A 17838-nucleotide genomic window follows, 5' to 3' on the forward strand; every position below is an offset into this window, starting at 1 on the left:
AATTTAGAAGTGTGTGTCAAAAAGTCAAACGACCTATATTTCAAAATAGAAAAAGATGTAACAAAATGAAGACAAAGAAGATTAGTGGGGCTGAACCAAAGTTTTTCTTATGAACTACTAGCATATGTTTGAAAATTGTTTTTTATATTAAATTTCATGATAATATTTTTAATGATGGAAAATATAAGAAAATGTATAACAGGATCAATGATCCAATAGCGAGAGATCAATTGATACTATGTTAAAACAAAGTGCGGAATTAAACTTAGTTGGGATGTTCTATTTCTACTTGCATGAACTTTTGACGAAACAAACAACTAAAGCAACGATAATAATAAACAAGACACCCAAATTAGTTGTAAAAAATATGAGACCGTAGTCCACCAAATTCTTCTCTCGATATAACTAGAATACAATCACCTTCATAATCTTGCAATAACTCGTCAAAAGTATGTAATCAATATATATATAATTATTAATATACAATCGATAATAAGTTTGATAATTCTGTATCTCTCTATGTGGATGTAGCATTACTCTTAAAGAAAATATTACTTTGCTACCGGTCTCTGATTACCTCGAAAATACAAATTGACCAGGCCTTTTTAAATACTACAACCAAAAACCTCTTCTATCTGTTGCAGCCTGCGGGTCGAATATCCTAGTCTTGGCCCAAACCAATGAACATTTCAAGTTTCAAATGTATATTCGTTGCAGGCTGGGCCAGATTCTAAACTCACAGGCCTGCTAGCCCATTTTCGGGCCTAAGGAACCCAATTTGGTAGAAAGTTCATATATGGAAATAGATTTTGCGCTCCTATAATTTGGCATGAAAAGATTTCGTTTTGAATTGAGGATTACTTTTATAAAATAAAAATCATTTCGCAGGAAAAATGTGACTTCAAAATTTTATCATAAAAATACAATTGTTAAAAAAATTTAAATACTCACACAATTTTACAACTACTAAACAAATTTATTTATTTTTTAGGAAAATGAGGGCGGCACCTCGTACGAATTTTATATCAGAATAATATACAAATATAATCCCTTCAATCATATGAACACAAACAAACTCGATGATAATGGTCCAATGTATACCATGGAATCAACCTTGAAACTGCATTTTTTTTTTTTTTTTTTTTTTGCTAAATAACCTTGAAACTGCATTTCAAACAATATAATTACCAAAACAAACTACGTGGGCGTTTGGGTAAGCTTGAAATAAGTGTTTTTTGCTTAAAATAAATAAGTGGAGCAGAAGTTAGAAGTAAATTAAGACTTATAAGTGGTTAAAGTGTTTGGCAAATAAGCAGAAGTCCTGAAACAAAAGCTAGCATTCCTAGCTTTTTATAAGTGATTCTTGACTTCTTACACAAACAGTACGAATAAGTGCTTATAACTTATAATCCAGAAGCTGGACTTTTAAACCATCCCCAAACACCCCCTACATTTCAAATCAAAATCCTTTCCTAAATTTTAGTAAATTTAGTTAAAACCGAGAAAAGATGAATGTGGGAGCCTGGAGGCCCTGGACCTTCAAGAAATCACCCTATTCCTCTTCGGATCCGATGATACTTTCAAATTGAAGATGTCTGAGTACATGTCTGTGACAAATTTGTCGAACATGTCGATATAAACCGGACAAGTAAGAAGAGAGTATAGATGAAGAACTTCCTCGATATCTCGTGCATTTTCCAGATTGTTCGAGTCGATCATTTCGAGCTCCTTGAGCTTTTCCGCCACCAAACATCTTCTTTCGATCACATCTTTCTCCAACATCTCTTCATACGCGATCAACCTATAACGATCATCTCTGAATTCTTCCAGATTCTGAAGTATTTCCCTTTTCGGGGATGTTGATACGACTACGTTGTCCTCCACAGCTAACTCGTTGTCCCACAGGTTGGTGAACTCCGAGTAGAATCTGTCCAAATCTCGATAACTTTGACAAGAGAACTGTCTGAAAGAAGGGGGTTTCGGAAGCCTTTGGTAAGTTGTCCTTTCGCTAAACAAAGACTTGACACTCTGCAGGGTTCTTCGGAACAACTTTCTTGTGCTCGAAAGGGAACTTCTAATGAAAAACATCGATGATCGCTCTAGATTCTTAAAACATACTAGGTTCTTCTTAAGGTTGATTCAAGAACTGAGTCTAAAGTAGTGTATATATTGCAGGTGTACTTGCTCGAGACAACATCAACATTGAAGACAAGACTCTCTTGTACACTTCTTATAGTTTACATATAAAACATAACATCACTCTGTTTTAGCATGAATATAATACATGGATACAGTGACGGAACGAGGGGGCTAACCTAGTGCTGAAATCCCGACTGATCAAATAAATTAGTAAAAAAAGCACATTTAATATTTCAGCCCCTTGTCTTTTCGACTCATGGTTCCACCGCGGCCTGGATGCTAATTTCGAAAAAAGTATGAAATAATAGTTTGTACTTTTCAAATAAATATTTTGGAATATTTTACTAAATAATTTAAAAGTTGGTGGGGGGCTGGGTGAGATGTGGCGGCAGCAATGGTTTATTAGCATATCTTAACATCAAAAACAAAGTCCACAACTCAACAAAGTTTGGTATAATGTGTCTTTTGTAGCTACCAACTACAGTTTGGTGGTAATGATATTTGGTTCAAGGGACAATGAAATAGAAATGGGAATAAGTTTCCACCTAATAATTGTATATAACAAGTAATAAATCATTTAACTTTAAAAGTTAAACCAAATGAGAATATAAAGTAGGTAATTTTGGACCTTGGTGCTTAAATATACACCAGTTGGTAAACAAGGCCAGGGCCCAAAAATGTGGCAGGCTGAGCCACTGAGGTATCAATCAGGCCAACAAAATTGGTCCAGAAAACAGCCCAAGTAGTTGCTAAATATACATGTCTAACAATCTTAGTACTGTATCATCATGTAATTTGCATGGAATAGGTTGTTTGGCAACAAGCAATGGATGATTGATCATGCCACCATTCGTCGGATGGCCTAGGCGCGCCAATACTAACCTTGTTAAGTAATTTTTAACGTCTCATGGAAAACGAAAGGTAAACGCAATGCATGAATCATACAGCTACAATAATAATACGGAGATAATTGAATAAAAGGAAACATACACACATTTGTCCGACAAATCTCAGAGAAACCATGTCCTTACTTTCTTTTACTGTAATTCTTGTTACCGAAAACAGACAACAACTTTGTTTACCATATCCGCTAGACTATATGGCTTAAGTTTCGACTAATCAACAACTGGCACAGTTATAGTTACACATAGGTGCTCAGATGTAGTTATAATTCTTAATCAAAGGATAATGCACCATTATAGAGAATCGGATTAAGAATAAAGACATCAATAATCCTCATTATTTTGCCTGACCTTGTTTTGCTTTGTATCTTCATCATCGAATAGTGTAGCAAGCTCTTCTAAAGTCTTCCCTTTTGTTTCTCTCACAACAAAATAAGCAAAAATTGCAGCTAAAACCATGACTCCAGACAGAATAAAAAACGTTCCTGCAAATGATATCTTCTTTGAAATACTAAGAAATGACATCGATACAGCTCCGCTAACCACCCGATTCACCGACACAGCCAAGCTCGAACCCTGGGCTCGGAGCCTCATCGGGAAAATCTCCGACGAGTAAACCCAAGTAATAGGCCCAAGCCCAATCGAGAAGAATGATACATCAGCACAAACAGCCACTACACAGAGGGCAATAGCCCATACAGGTTTATGATCCGAAGCCTCAAGAAATCTTGAGCCTAAGCCCAACCCAGCTAAAGAAATTGCCATCCCAATTGTGCCCAATAATAATAAGGGCCTCCTTCCAAACCTGTCCAGAAACAATGCTGATACCAAAACAAAAGAAGTTTTAGCAATCCCCATAATGATAGTAACCACCACAAGCATTTTCTTCTTCCGAATTCCAGCAGCCTTGAAAACGGCTGGCGTATAATAAACCACTGCATCATTTCCTGATGCTTGCATAAAGAAGTTGATTCCAATTGCGGCGATCAACATTCTTCGAACCGCTGGCGTTGGTCTTAGAAGCTCCCTCCAAACACCTTCACCATTCCATTCACTAGCTGACTTTGCATGACCAGGACTATCACCTGTTGCTGACATCATCTCCTCAAGTCTCATGTTAGCCTCTTCCTTAGAATCACATGTTCTTAACAAAACATCCCGCGCTTCATCTGACCGTCCTTTCATAACTAACCATCGTGGAGACTCAGGCATGTTAAACACTCCAACAGCCACAACTACTGCAGGCACAGCCGAGAGACCTAGCATTAGTCTCCAATTAATATTCACCGGTAAACCAGAGAATGCATAATTGCATATAAAGCCAAGGAGTATGCCAACATTTATGAACACTTCAGGGAGTGATGTGAGGAAGCCACGAGTCATAGCCGGAGAAACTTCTGCAGTGTAGACCGGAGCTATCATGAGGGAGTATCCGACACCTATACCAGCGATGACTCTCCCAGCCATCAGAAAAGGGAATGAAGGTGCAAGGCCCATGAGGATTGCGCCTAACAGAAATGTAATCGCAGAAAGAACAATAGTGTAACGCCGGCCAATCCAGTCCGAAGTTTTGCCCGAAGCTAATGCTCCAATTAACGAGCAAACATTTAATGAGCCTACTAAAATTTCCACTTGAGCTGTCGAGATCTTTATGTCGTCTTTCAGATACAGCACCGCCCCACTCATCACTCCAATGTCTGATTTTACACAAATACAAGTAAACGCATAATAAAATTCACAGTTCAATAATTTCATTAACCAAAATAACACATATCTATCCACAGGATGACTCCCGAAGGGGTCGGGTACTAAATATATACGCTCCTCAACTCTTAAAAAAAAATCTTATTCTACTAGTCAAAACCAAATATCCTCTTTTAATGAGGTTCCGAGCATCAGTGAAGTTAGTGTGTGCATTTGCCTTTCAGAAATTCTCAGTTCCTCTAATCATCATACATTACTCATTAACAAGAAATCGAGAATTCGAGCCTGAATTAATTTCCACTAATGTGCCAACATTTCTAACATCTAATAAACAATGAAATAGATCTAAACATTCCCTTACAACACATCATATTATCCAAATTATGTACATTCAATCAAATGCAAACAACTAAACCAGCAAAATCAAGAATTCACATAGAAAAACCAACAAAACAATCAATTAAAAAAAGTAAAAATAATCAAGGATAAATTGTTTTTACCATAGCCCAAAAGAACAGAATTGGTGGAGGCCAAAATGGCACAGGCAAGTGCATATCTATTAAACCCCTTTATTTTGTAAATTAAAGAATCAGCATCAAGATCATCATTGGGATCAGCTGGTGCAGTCTGATCCACAGGAATATTCACTCTGCCCACAGAATCTTGATCCATGTATTTTTTACAGTACTAGGAGAATTTTATGGAGTGTGTGTAAAGCTTAAAGAATGAGACAAAGTAGGGCAGTAAACAAGTCAGTCTGTGTGCAGAGTGTACTTGTAAAGAAGGGTAGTTAAGGGGAAGTGTGACACGTTAGGTTGGAGGATCTCATTGTGCTTGTGATCTGGCAACTAAAGAAACAATTTTTATCTTTTTGTGATATTATCTTAAACTTGCTTTTGTGGAAAATTATTTGGATATAGCCATATTGGTAATGGTTATGCAAAAAATTGATGATTATTTAAAACTGTTTGGTTTTCTATTTTAAATTTTATTTAATTTTAAAAATAGTATATAAATATAAATATTTTTCTGAACTAAGTACTTATTTTTTTCAAATAACAAATTTTAAACTTCATTTGAATAATTAATTTTGAAATAGTATATATAAAATTCAAACATTTTCCACAAAATAAGCTCATGCAAACCCATCCAATATACCAACATATGATCTGTTTAACTCACTTTTAAATACTCCTCTCTCCGATTCAAATTACATGTCCATTTTCAAAAAATCACAGTGGATTGTGAAAAAAAAAAAATATATTAACTGCTTTATTCTAAAAGTCGGTGATTAATACGATAATCCATGTTCCGTAACTCGCCGAACTGATTAAATCTCCGATTAATCACATATTAATCCGATTAATCCCCGATCAATTCAATTAATCACCGATTAATCTCTATTCTGTGACTTCACCGATTAAGTCTGATTCCCGCTTTTTACAACACTATTAAGTCATTAATTGAACCTAATATGTGGTATATGGTTGATCTTGAAAATATAATTTTTTTTTTTGAAAATATAAATTTGAAATATGTGAAGGAGAGTTGATTTTGAAAATATAAATTGACATTCAAAGTTGAAGTGGACAAGTATTTTGAAACAATTTTTTTTCTTTAAAATGAAAATGTATTTTAAAACGGAGGAAACTTCTTACTTTAATCTAAAATTAAGTCAAACGATCCTATAAGCGGAAAAAAAAAGTTTTAGATGCTTCTAAATAAATGTTACGCTTAATTTAAATAAGTTTAAAAAAAAGTTTTAGATGCTTCTGAATAAATGTTGCGCTTAATTAAAAATACTCCCTCCGTCCCCCTCAATTGTTTACATTGGAGGGGGACACGGAGACCAAGACAATGTATGAAAAATGAGTAAAGTTAGATGAAAAGTGGGTAAAGTGGTGGGACCTATCAATATTTAATAATAGATTTGAGAAAGTGGAGGAAATTAGTGGGTGTAATAGTAGTTTTTATTGTTAAATATGAGATAGTGGGGGAAGATAGTGGGTGTAATGATGAGAAAACTTACTATTTATGGTAATGTAAAGAAATGAGAGGGACATCCCAAAATAGTAACTGTAAACAAATGAGGGGGACAGAGGGAGTAATGTTTAAATATTTGTGTTTGATATGTCTAATTTATAGGATGCTAACAGTCACATCAAGTTTTTTCAAATTTATTTCTAATATCAACTAATTAATTTTGATTTAATCTCAAGTTCAAACTCAACCAAGTTATAATATCCAAATTCAAATTCCAAAAAGATAAATTTCGACATGTTCAAATTTAACTTGATACGATTTTATGAAAATAATAATAAGATTTCGAATGTATCAAAATCTCCCTCAAAAATCCTAAAATTCTTCTTGTTATTGAAGTAGTCGCCTCTATTATCTCATACGTTTATCAGCTTTTACGGATGAAAAATCCCAAACTCTTTTCTATTTGTTTTATTTAATTTTTTTTTTCGTAATCTTTCTTTTCGGGATAGGATTTCTATCTTTATGATTAGGTTTGATTTTATTTTTTTTGGATCTACATTGTCGGAGTTTTTGGTTTACCTTTTTCTTCGATTCAAGCGGAGTTTATCGAATTCGGGAGTTAATTATCTATTATATGACGTCGATTATCAGGTCTAAATTTTTCTTTTTGTTTGTTTTCAATTTATTTTTATTCCAGTTTTCGATTTTGTATTTTCATGTTGTTTATTTTCTTAGTGAAAGAGGTTTGCTCGGCTTTGTATTTTCACGTTGTTTTCGTTTTATTTTTCGCTTCTTGATTATAAGCAGTGGTCTTGATTTGATGATAAAATTTTGTATTCAAGTTCTGGTGGATAACTCAAGTGCACAGCCTTGTCGATGCATGATGAGGAGGGTATCACTAATTCAAAGATATTTGTATTTGTATATATATTATATTAAATTATCGTTTATCGTAATTTCATGAGAACTGGCGATTATAATTTACTATTTGTTCGACTCGATTTTTGATATAGATTTTGGTATGATTTTTTATTATCAGATTAACATCTTTAGTGGTTAAAAAAAAAAAACCATCTTTGGTTAAAAAAATAAAAAAACTCGAACGTGTCATGTATGATTTGAATTCGAGTAGATTAAATATATAAGATAAATATTTATGCATGTTTCTAGAAATACTCCTATTATGTCGTTGAAGTCTCATTTATTAATTCAGATATTATCATAATTGAAGATCAATATATTCACAGCTATAACTCAAATTGTATTTTGAAAATCTTAAAATCTTATTAATTACAATGCACATTTAAGCCGTAAAAGCATGGGAAGAAAAATAGTGCACACTAGTAAAAGGGGTATTTGATTAATGAAATGCATGGGGAAAAAATACGACGCCTGAGAGATTCGAACTCTCGCGGGGAAACCCCATGTACTTAGCAGGCACACGCCTTAACCACTCGGCCAAAGCGTCTTTGTATGAGAGAACTGTGCAAATAAATGAATAATACCACGAAATTTACCTAAACCCATACCCAGAATAATAACTGATGATTGAAACAATATTTATCTGTGAAAATACAATTAATCAGAAACATATTGCTACATGAAAGAATACTGATCAGATAACTCACACTTGTCAGACTGCATAAGCCACACTAAAAAAATTATCATGAAATGCATCTTAACATGGTACTCAACAAGCTAAACATGACATATTGATAGTAAGCATGAAGATATCATCACCATACTATGCAGCTGGATATGTATAGACTATTCAGAGAAATTCGACCAAGAATAGAAAGATCAAACGATTTACGAATAAGTTTTACCATACTTCAAATCAATAACATCGAACTACAATAAATAATCCTTTACAAGAAGCCCAAGATATTAAGGCAAACTCAGAAGCACCTGTATACCAGATTAAACTGATGCAGCTGAAAGAATGAATTGATAAGAATTGCCCTTTTACGAAAAAGAATTAAAAAATTTCATGTATCAGTGAGATAATACACGAAGCCCCCCTTCTAAGTCCTCTATTCTGATGGTAAGCAGCTCATCTGTGTCTATACAATCAAAATCGAGCCTCAAGTCCAGATACTCTCTGGCATTAACTAGCATCGGATCTACCAAACCTCCATTCATCTCTCTTCGCTGCTTTTCAGTTGTTTCTCTCTCTATCAATGATACAATGGCTTCAATGGTACACAAAGGATGCAACTTAAATCCATATAGCAAACTACCCTCGGCTACACTATTCATCTTAAGATGAAGGATTCTCGCAAGGTCTTCAGAACTGAAGTCCTCAAAGTTGAAGAACTTGGTAACCCTTCTGCAGAAACCTTCATTAGATGTAATAACACGCTTCATTGGTTCGCTATAGCCTGCAAAAATTACCACAATTTTTCCACTGTCCATGACTGACATTATCTCCTCTAAAGCTTCCAATCCATAATCCTTATCATCCGACTTCTGCATAGGTATTAGTCGATATGCTTCATCTACAAATAGAATACCTCCTTCTGCTTCTTTAATCTGCAGCGTGTTCAGAATAGTGACACAATTAGATCCTCATACATTATAAGCCAAGATTTTATTGACAAACATATTTAAGAACAAAACTGCATACCATTTTCCTGGTCTTCGGTCCAGTATGGCCTACGAATTCCCCAACCAAATCAGTTCTTTGTACTTCTGTTACCTTGTCAGTGGGTAAAATGCCCACCATGTAGAGTAATTTTCCAAGAATTCTAGCAACCATAGTTTTACCTATTGAATAACAATGCATCAGAAACAATCAAACATACATGAAATACAATCCCCCAGTGAACAAAGGTATGCTCTCTCTGCAAAAAACTTCTTGAACGAAAATCAGATTGCAGAAGAAAATTCTGGTGAGCACTAACCTGTACCAGGATTACCAAGGAAGGCCATATGAGGAGGTCTCCGAGCACCAACTTTCAGCCCAAGGGCCCTACGCCTCTCATCCAAAAGCATCCCCTTTGCCCATTTCCGGAGTTGTAACTTTAGGTCATCCAGACCAACAATTTTAGACAACTCATTCTCAAGTTCATCCATCTTCGCTTTTGTCTGACTACATGCTTCAATAGCCCTCCGTTTTCTCTGCTCCTCAAGATACGAATTTAGAAGTTTCCGCAGTTTCTCATTTCCAGGTCCTTGTGACAGATGGTTCAACGGAGTCATGCCCTCCTGCATTTGAAGTTTATTAATACATTACCACATACAACAAGTAATGTTTAAGGATATATAAAAGTTGTGTCAGTGCCTACATTGTCTTTGGCACTGCAATCTGCATTATACTCGAGCAATGTCTGAACAGTAGAACAATCTTCTTCAGATCGTGTTGAGTGCCAAACTGCAAGGTGCAACGGAGTCATCCCATTCTGCATCCAATACCAAGATATGAAAATGAAAAAAATAACTATCCACTCACAAGCATGGTTATCACTTATGACTAGAACTGAAAATTAATAAGGTAGCTAGACTACATACATTTGCTTTGGCTTCAACTGAAGCACCATGAGAAAGAAGCATTTGTGCAGCCTGATTGCAACCATTCTTAGCAGCCATATGAAGAGGAGTTTCACCATACTGCAAAGAACATAATAAAACCATAAGAAAGTCGACTTGGTTTATTTGGGACCCAGCAAAAGCAAGTACATATCCTTAAGATGGCAAGAAGCAAAAAAATCAAACGATTTTACACATACCATGTTCTTGGCTTCCAATTCAACCTTTTCTGATCCTTGCCAGTCAAGCAGAACTTTAACTATCTCAACACTATTGTGACCAGCACAGACATGAAGAGGTGTATGTGCCATCTGCATTCAATAAAGAAATTTAAAGCCAGAACTTGAAAATAAAAGACCATGATAGAGATTCCAATAACAGACAGAAAGAATGAATCTGCAAGTTACATCTTTTCAATAAAATATAGAAGGATGTACAATAATTGAACGAGAAAAAAGATCCAAATTTCAACCCATCATTACACATAACATCTTAGATACAGAGCAATGGAGTCAAAAATGGAGCTTGGTAATTTAAATCACCTTCCAAAGAGAATCTAACAAGTCATTATTCAATAACAATAAAAATATAGACTCAATCTTTATTAAAAATATATAAGATGAGCAGATTGGCAGGTAAATTTCCTACTTGATTAAAGGATAGAAGAAGGATAACATGAAAAAGTGATTTATTATATATGATTAGAAGTTGTTGAAGGAAACATGTTCATATTATTAATTAAAACGGACGACCTTGATGACCAATCAAAGATAATCCATCTAACTTCTTAAATCATTAACCCACTTTCATCTTTAGATTTTAAAGTTCGCTGAGGTTATATGGATTTTCCATTGAAATAGTTATAAAGTGACTCCATAATATGATCAAGTAAAATTAGTAATGACAGACATTAGTTGAGTAAATTTACTAAAAAGAAGAGAAAATTGTAGCCAAGGAAAATGAAGGCAAAGAATCTAGATTCTCAATATATTCACCATATTACTTCTAATCCATCAAAAAGTTAGCCTGCACTCTATCCCAATAACAAATTATGAACCATAACCCTGTTTAAGACTCTCTTCAAGTCTCGATTACCAGAGGGCACTTCTATTGCTTAAGTTTTTAAAAATGTAGAAGCTTTACATCAAAATTATTCCTACTCATCTCAATACATAAGCAGAGCTCACATTATTTGCTCTTGCAGGTAAAAACTTAGACATAAAAGTGAATTATACATTACTGCATTACCTTGTTGTATTGCCCAACAACCAAAGACAAAAACGAGCGTACTTTATGGAGGCAGGCAAAATAATCACGACTACAAATCTTGCAACATACATAATTACATACAGAAGACATAATTAACATTAACCTATTTTCAGATCATCAAAGAACATACACATCAAAATTAAAAATTCAGCAGAACAAACAAATATATAATTACACACACACAAATTAGACATTAACACCCAGGCGGTGAAAAAAAGTCATTTAAACCCATGAATTTCAAAACCCCTACTAAAAAGACAATATCTTGCAACATAATCGTCTAAAAAAGTCATTAAAATCATAAGTTGCTTCAAATAAACAAAAGGGTCATTCAAAAACATCAAATTAGCCCAAATAAACAAAAGGGGTCATCCAAAATCATCAAATTTCACCAAACAAACAAAAGGGGCCATCCAAAACCACAAATTATGTACATTAAACAAAACGGGTCATTCAAAAGCAACAAATTACTCAAACTAAACAAAAGGAATCATAAGAAAAAGGCAAAAAAAACACAAAGAAACTGAAAATCAAGAACATACAACAGGGTTGCGATCATTAACAAGAGAAGGGTTGTCTTTAAGAAGCTTCAAAAATCCATTGAGATCTCCAGCTTGAGCACATCCATGAAGGGTGTTGGGCTTGGCAGATCTTGCCCGTTGATCTTGCTTGTTATTCCTCAGCATCTTCTTGAAAACCCCAACAAACAAAAATCTCTCCCCTCTCTGAAAAGATGGTGATAAAATTTAGAGAGAGAAAGAGAGAGGAGAGGGAGAGAGAGAGAGGGAGAGAAAGGAGAGAGGGAAGAAAAGTGCTGGAGATTATATGTCTTGGGATTTGTAATAAAATGGAGGAGTAGTTTTGTGGTCAGTGTAGATATGAAATGGGAATGAAATTTCCTTGACTGACGCTTTGCCACCGGTTTTGACTTGTCCGACAAAATCGGAGGATATAATATTATAATATTATATAATAATAATTAATAATTAATATTTGCAAAGCATTTAAAATGTTTATAAGTTTATTAGATTTTTTAAAAATAATATTGCCGTGGCTGATACTTTCAAGTACAAATAAATCATGCCAAATATGTTAGTAGAACTATTTTTCGTGACCATGTTAAATTTGCCCGAATCTAAGTTATATTTGGGCAGACCTAATTTTTCAAAACAATATTTAGTTTTTGAAATAAGTACAAATTTATTTATTTATTTAAAAGAAATACATATTTAATGGATGTGTCGTGTATAGACATGTTTTTCATAATAATAAGTATTATATTCATGAAAATGACATAAATAAAGGGGCTTTTAGTGATACAGATGAACATAAATTGGAAAAAAGACGTAATTGAATTTGAGGGAAAAGTGGTCTGTCAGTGTTTTTTTTTAAAACAAAAAAAGTACTGGTAGTCGGTGAGTTGTTGGTCCATCCAATTAATAAAATGTAATTTATTAAATAACAAATATTTGATGTTGTAGCAATAGTTTTGTGAAGAATGGTTATGGATCATGATTTAGATTTTGAAAGCAACAGAAATTTAGTCACTATTAGCTGTAAAATAGCTGGGATAATTATTTAGATCAAGTATATAGAATGGGAAATAATTGAGACAAACACTCAATACTTAGCTGTTAACGTAAAGTATACTGAAGTGGACTCCTAACAAAAAGGAAAGTCCAGTTATAAGTTTGTACCATCAGGTAATCAACAATACTTGAATGAATTGTGCAAGGCAATGCAATGAGATTCAGGATTTTCATGGAACAACTGTAAAGACTTGTACATCTTTCATCTGGGGACTTCTAACTGAGTACTGGAATGTCCATCCATGGCATGCCCCTGCATGTAATCCGTTCTTGTTGACCGCAAAAACAGCTCCGATAAAATCTGGGAATTTTCTTCTGATTCGTGATATTGCATCTCTGGCAGCAAGGATTGGTTCCATTCCTAATCTCATGCTCTCTACAACTTGATAACTGAAATTTGAATGGAGAATGTGGATCAGAATTTTAGTATCGGTGGATAAAAGTGGGAAAGTTGACATAGCATGACATTTATATATCACGGGTGATGCTAGAATTTCAGCTGAAAGTAGCTCGGAATTATGGGTAAATATATGGATTTTAATAAGATTCTAATTATATCAGGCAACACTATCAACCATCAGACTCATACTCTTATCCCCGTTTCAGACCCTGAGTGCCGGTCCGCTTACCAAGAAATAAAAAAGGACCCAGGGCCAGAGCTAGTTGGGTTGGTGACACGGGATTTTCTGTTTTTTTTCCCAGAGAAATTTTTAGTAGAGCAACCTTTCACCTGAACAATTGCGGTTCCTGCCTTGGCATTGAAAGCTATTCTACTCCTGCCTGGTCAAAGGAGGGGAGAGGCTCGGGATGGATTTAGGAGTCATTGTGCGAGCAGGTTCCCGCACGTTACACATCCCAATAGCATATAATTGGAGCTCAATATGAAATAGATTTTATAATAAAGTGCATCTGAGGACATCTATCTTGTACCGATCTTATCTGAAGATGTATATCTTCTAACAATGAAAGATAACTGAACACTGATTTCATAACACCAAAATCCAAAATGACTTGCCATGATTTAGCAAAAAAAGAAAGAAAAAGAAATGACTTGCAACAGAAGAAGAAGCATCATTAAAACATTATATCATGAACTGATACGTGATACTCATGTCACTCATCTCTTTGATACTTTAACACAACAGATGGCTTACCATGGAAGAAAGCGCATCATAATATCACCATCACCAGTTGCACCACATGCTCCAACCTCACTATCAGCATATGCGGAAGATCCAGCAATAGGTCCATCACCAACCCTTGCATTTTCCAAAAGATTGATTTAGCAAATTACTAGACATTGATTCATACAGAAAACCATACACAAAGATAAGGACAGCCTGCACTATTATCATTTACTGTTCGCTTGTAACTTTTAAAACGATAAGTTTATCCTCTGGATATCCAGTTATTATTCAAGGTTTTATTTGCCTTGTACACATCATTTTAATCTGTATTAATTCTCTTAATTTAACCAGATATAAATAGGTGGCTTTCCCACATATTAGCTCTCTCCATGCTATTGACTATTGAGATGCCCAAGCAGCTTATGCTTACCGCACACATGGGAAAAGAGAAAAACTGAACACTGTCAACATAAGACTGCTATCTAGCCATTAATTTTAGTTGCTAACCTAATTTATTTTGCATCCCTTCCACCCTAAAACCGAGACTTTTAAGGCCTTGCTAACTATATCAAATCAAACAATATTATATAAATTTTAAACATCTTCTCTGATTCATAAGTACATTTTAACTGATTGATAGAACTGGGAGTACATCTTCTCTGATTCATAGAGCTGGGAGTCTGAGAATCTTCAGACTGAAACTCTTAACCCTGAAAACTTACAAGCATAACCAAAGTGGCCTATGACAATCAATATAATTTTATTACGTTAAGGGAACCCAGTGGAGAGAGTAAGATGATGATACGAATTAAAGACTACTAATGTCAAAAAAATTGTATTAGCATTTTACATGTGTTAAAACTTAAAAGGCCATTTGGGCTTCTGAGTTCTAATACCTTCCAGGAATTTTAAAGCTTGCTCCATTCGTCGAAGTACCAACTGCAATGTGTCCCATCTGAAAAATGATGTAATACAATTAAAGGACTCAGTTTTTTATGATTCACTAATTCAAAGAAAGTTGCAAACTACTGCTTACTCTATCAAAAACAGCCATGGATATTGTGTCATGGTTATGCCTACCAACATGAGATGTAACTGAGCCGCAATTTTGTATAAACTTGTTTGCTGAACATGTCTTACCAAAGTCCATAGAATCCTTAAGATGATAAGGGCCACAACTATTAGAGGGTAGAACATTTTTCCTGAAATTTGGCTGACAGTCATTTTCTTTCCACTTTATCCATTTATCCATGGACTCAGGTGAACTGAGGTTGGAAGGTCCAGAAAGACCCATGGAAATCGCAAAGGCTGAGGCTTGATCTCCAACAAGCATAGTGTGTTGAGTGTGCTGCATCACTAATTTTGCCGCTCTGATGCCATCTTTAACAAACCTCATTGCACCAACAGCTCCGACCTCCATTGTGACCTGCACGAGTCTTAGCAGACCCAAGGGAGATCATAAACTTAAAAGCTTGCTAGACAAAACCGCCATGGAGAGCGCATCACATATAAATAGACATTAAACTCTTATTACCCCATTCATGATCAAAGCATCCATTGTAGATTCACCATTTTCATCTGGACTACCGCCTGGTCCAACTGTTGGTAAAAAGTCGAACAAATATCATATAAAAGGATTTTACTCCAAGTACAGTATCAGTAGTTTAGGGGAAACTATGAATACAGTAAGAGCTCATTGAAATTTCAACCATATGCAGCAAAGGGCACACCTATACTTCTACAGTCAGGCCTCCTACATGTAGTCTCAAACAAATCAGACCTGAATGCAGAAGTTCTATGTTTATCTCTTGGTTGATACTGGAACCTATTTAAATTTTTGATTAATGCAAAAGGATATTCAAGTATATATTTTCAATTTTAGTTATTTCTTGAAAAATATGAGAACTTGAACAAAAAAATAGCAATTAGAAGAGTACTCAATATACATTACTTCGGACGATATTCATTATATAAATGTTATTGTCAATACTAAGTCTTTTTTGGGAAATCCTTAATCTTAACTTAACTTCCTACTAATTTGCAAATAAATCTTAATGACTGGTTTCACAAATTTCACAATTGTACCAACAATGTAATAACATTATATAGTTCAAATCTGTTATATGCATGCAAAATACAACTCAAATGCTCATATACTGTGAAATTATTAGAGAAAAATATGTACATCTTGTTGCTAAATATTGTTGCAAACTTTGGGGGATAGAGGACTTCATTAATTTTAGGAATAAAAATGGATTAATAAACCAAAATCCCCATCTTACGTATAGGCTACACTCAGTTCCAGATCATTTTTTGCTGTCCCTGTGTTTTTACACAGAAACTAGGCAGCAGATGTATAGTCTCTCGTTGGATTTAGGTTAAATTTATTGAATGAAATTATAATAGACAAAATGCAAGAACTAAAATTTTAAAACGCTTGAAAAGCACAATATTACATCATACTTTTTATGTGCAACACTTTTTCCAAAGATCAAAGGCACGGATAGAGATGTTAAAACATATTTATATTCACACACTAAGATATATGTTTTTTTTGGATACCTAGGCTTATAGGCCTTACAAATTAGCATACGTTACAATGAGGGTGAGCAAAAATTTAACTAATGACGTGGGACGACAGGAGATAAGCCCTTAGCACTAGGCTATATCCTCACGCTCGCTGAGATATATATTGAACATAAGTAGCAAAAAATCTAAAGGTTCCCGTGGATTCTAACCTGTACCGTCACATCTTAATTCCTCACAAGCCGCACAGCCCTCCACGACAGCATCTACAGCAGAAAATCCGTCATCAGCAGCTGTCCATGCCGCTCTAACAGCTTCCAAGAAAGGCCAGGTGCTTACAACCAAAGGATACAAGCTCGAATTCTCAACCTCATGACCACCAGCCTGCTCCACAATGCACAAACAAATTCATAAACACGCGAAAATCCAATCAAGTTCCAGCACTTATTTTAAATCTTCTAATTCGATTTCGGCTTGACCTAAACAATTACACTCTTATGTAACTCTAGTGAAATTTCAGCATTGCATATATCGTAAATTACACATTAACTATCCATTAAACTATCGAAAATACTTCGAATAAATTTAACTGACAAGCAACGATCAAGAATTGAGCATATAACAGATGATCAAACACATATATAATGCACTTAAGCACCCCTGTTTCAACAAATAGCTCTGTTAATCTGTTATATATACACAAATTTAAATGATTTTTAAATATTAATGCCTCGCAGTATAGACTTATCCTCAGTAATCTGTTTCAGGTCACGTGTTCGATTCTCGTTCATTCCGAAATCTATCAAGAAAGGGAAGCAACATGAAACATAACAAGTAAAGGCTTAATAGTCGGAGGTCGGAGGTTCGATTCTCCTCAGGATAAACAGAATAAGAACAAAGAGAGAGATTACCAGGGAGAGAGAGTGAAGCAGCAAGGAGAGAATGAAGAGAGATGGAGTGATCTGTGTTTGACTATCCATTGATTGGGCGTCTGTGTCACTGGACCTTGGTATTTACTTCATGGCCTCCGGTTACTTAAACATCTCCGTTTAAATACTTGTCTTTTATCGA

General features: G+C 34.8%; 4 protein-coding genes and 1 non-coding gene across 6 annotated transcripts; all 5 read right to left on the reverse strand.

Annotated features, from left to right (window-relative positions):
- Positions 1–1539: 1539 nt before the first annotated feature.
- On the reverse strand, positions 1540–2088 carry LOC108199157 (uncharacterized). Its single transcript, XM_017366891.2, has one exon. It carries the CDS (start codon positions 2086–2088, stop codon positions 1540–1542), a length of 549 nt encoding a protein of 182 aa, XP_017222380.1.
- A 1037-nt stretch (positions 2089–3125) lies between these two features.
- On the reverse strand, positions 3126–5494 carry LOC108199008 (polyol transporter 5). Its single transcript, XM_017366775.2, has 2 exons — positions 5246–5494; positions 3126–4738 (listed from the first exon to the last, which is right to left on the reverse strand). The coding sequence occupies exons 1-2, from the start codon at positions 5415–5417 to the stop codon at positions 3366–3368; spliced, it is 1545 nt and encodes a 514-aa protein (XP_017222264.1). The 5' UTR covers positions 5418–5494; the 3' UTR covers positions 3126–3365.
- A 2620-nt stretch (positions 5495–8114) lies between these two features.
- Positions 8115–8196, reverse strand: TRNAS-GCU (transfer RNA serine (anticodon GCU)). The gene has a single exon. It is a non-coding gene; the product is annotated as a tRNA-Ser (tRNA).
- A 340-nt stretch (positions 8197–8536) lies between these two features.
- Positions 8537–12416, reverse strand: LOC108197103 (uncharacterized). Its single transcript, XM_017364611.2, has 7 exons — positions 12068–12416; positions 10457–10567; positions 10239–10337; positions 10016–10129; positions 9632–9935; positions 9355–9494; positions 8537–9260 (listed from the first exon to the last, which is right to left on the reverse strand). Exons 1-7 carry the CDS (start codon positions 12209–12211, stop codon positions 8724–8726), a joined length of 1449 nt encoding a protein of 482 aa, XP_017220100.1. The 5' UTR covers positions 12212–12416; the 3' UTR covers positions 8537–8723.
- A 659-nt stretch (positions 12417–13075) lies between these two features.
- On the reverse strand, positions 13076–17838 carry LOC108197339 (probable isoaspartyl peptidase/L-asparaginase 3). Of its 2 annotated transcripts, none has more exons than XM_017364922.2 (7): positions 17679–17838; positions 16980–17151; positions 15776–15840; positions 15278–15667; positions 15138–15196; positions 14269–14373; positions 13076–13504 (listed from the first exon to the last, which is right to left on the reverse strand). In XM_017364922.2, exons 1-7 carry the CDS (start codon positions 17745–17747, stop codon positions 13285–13287), a joined length of 1080 nt encoding a protein of 359 aa, XP_017220411.1. In that variant the 5' UTR covers positions 17748–17838; the 3' UTR covers positions 13076–13284. The 2 variants fall into 2 exon arrangements, with proteins under 2 accessions (XP_017220411.1, XP_017220413.1); XM_017364924.2 differs by having other exon boundaries at positions 15278–15677; positions 17679–17775.

The sequence above is a fragment of the Daucus carota genome, chromosome 8 (assembly GCF_001625215.2).
Source record: "Daucus carota subsp. sativus chromosome 8, DH1 v3.0, whole genome shotgun sequence".
Classification (NCBI taxonomy): Eukaryota; Viridiplantae; Streptophyta; class Magnoliopsida; order Apiales; family Apiaceae; genus Daucus; species Daucus carota.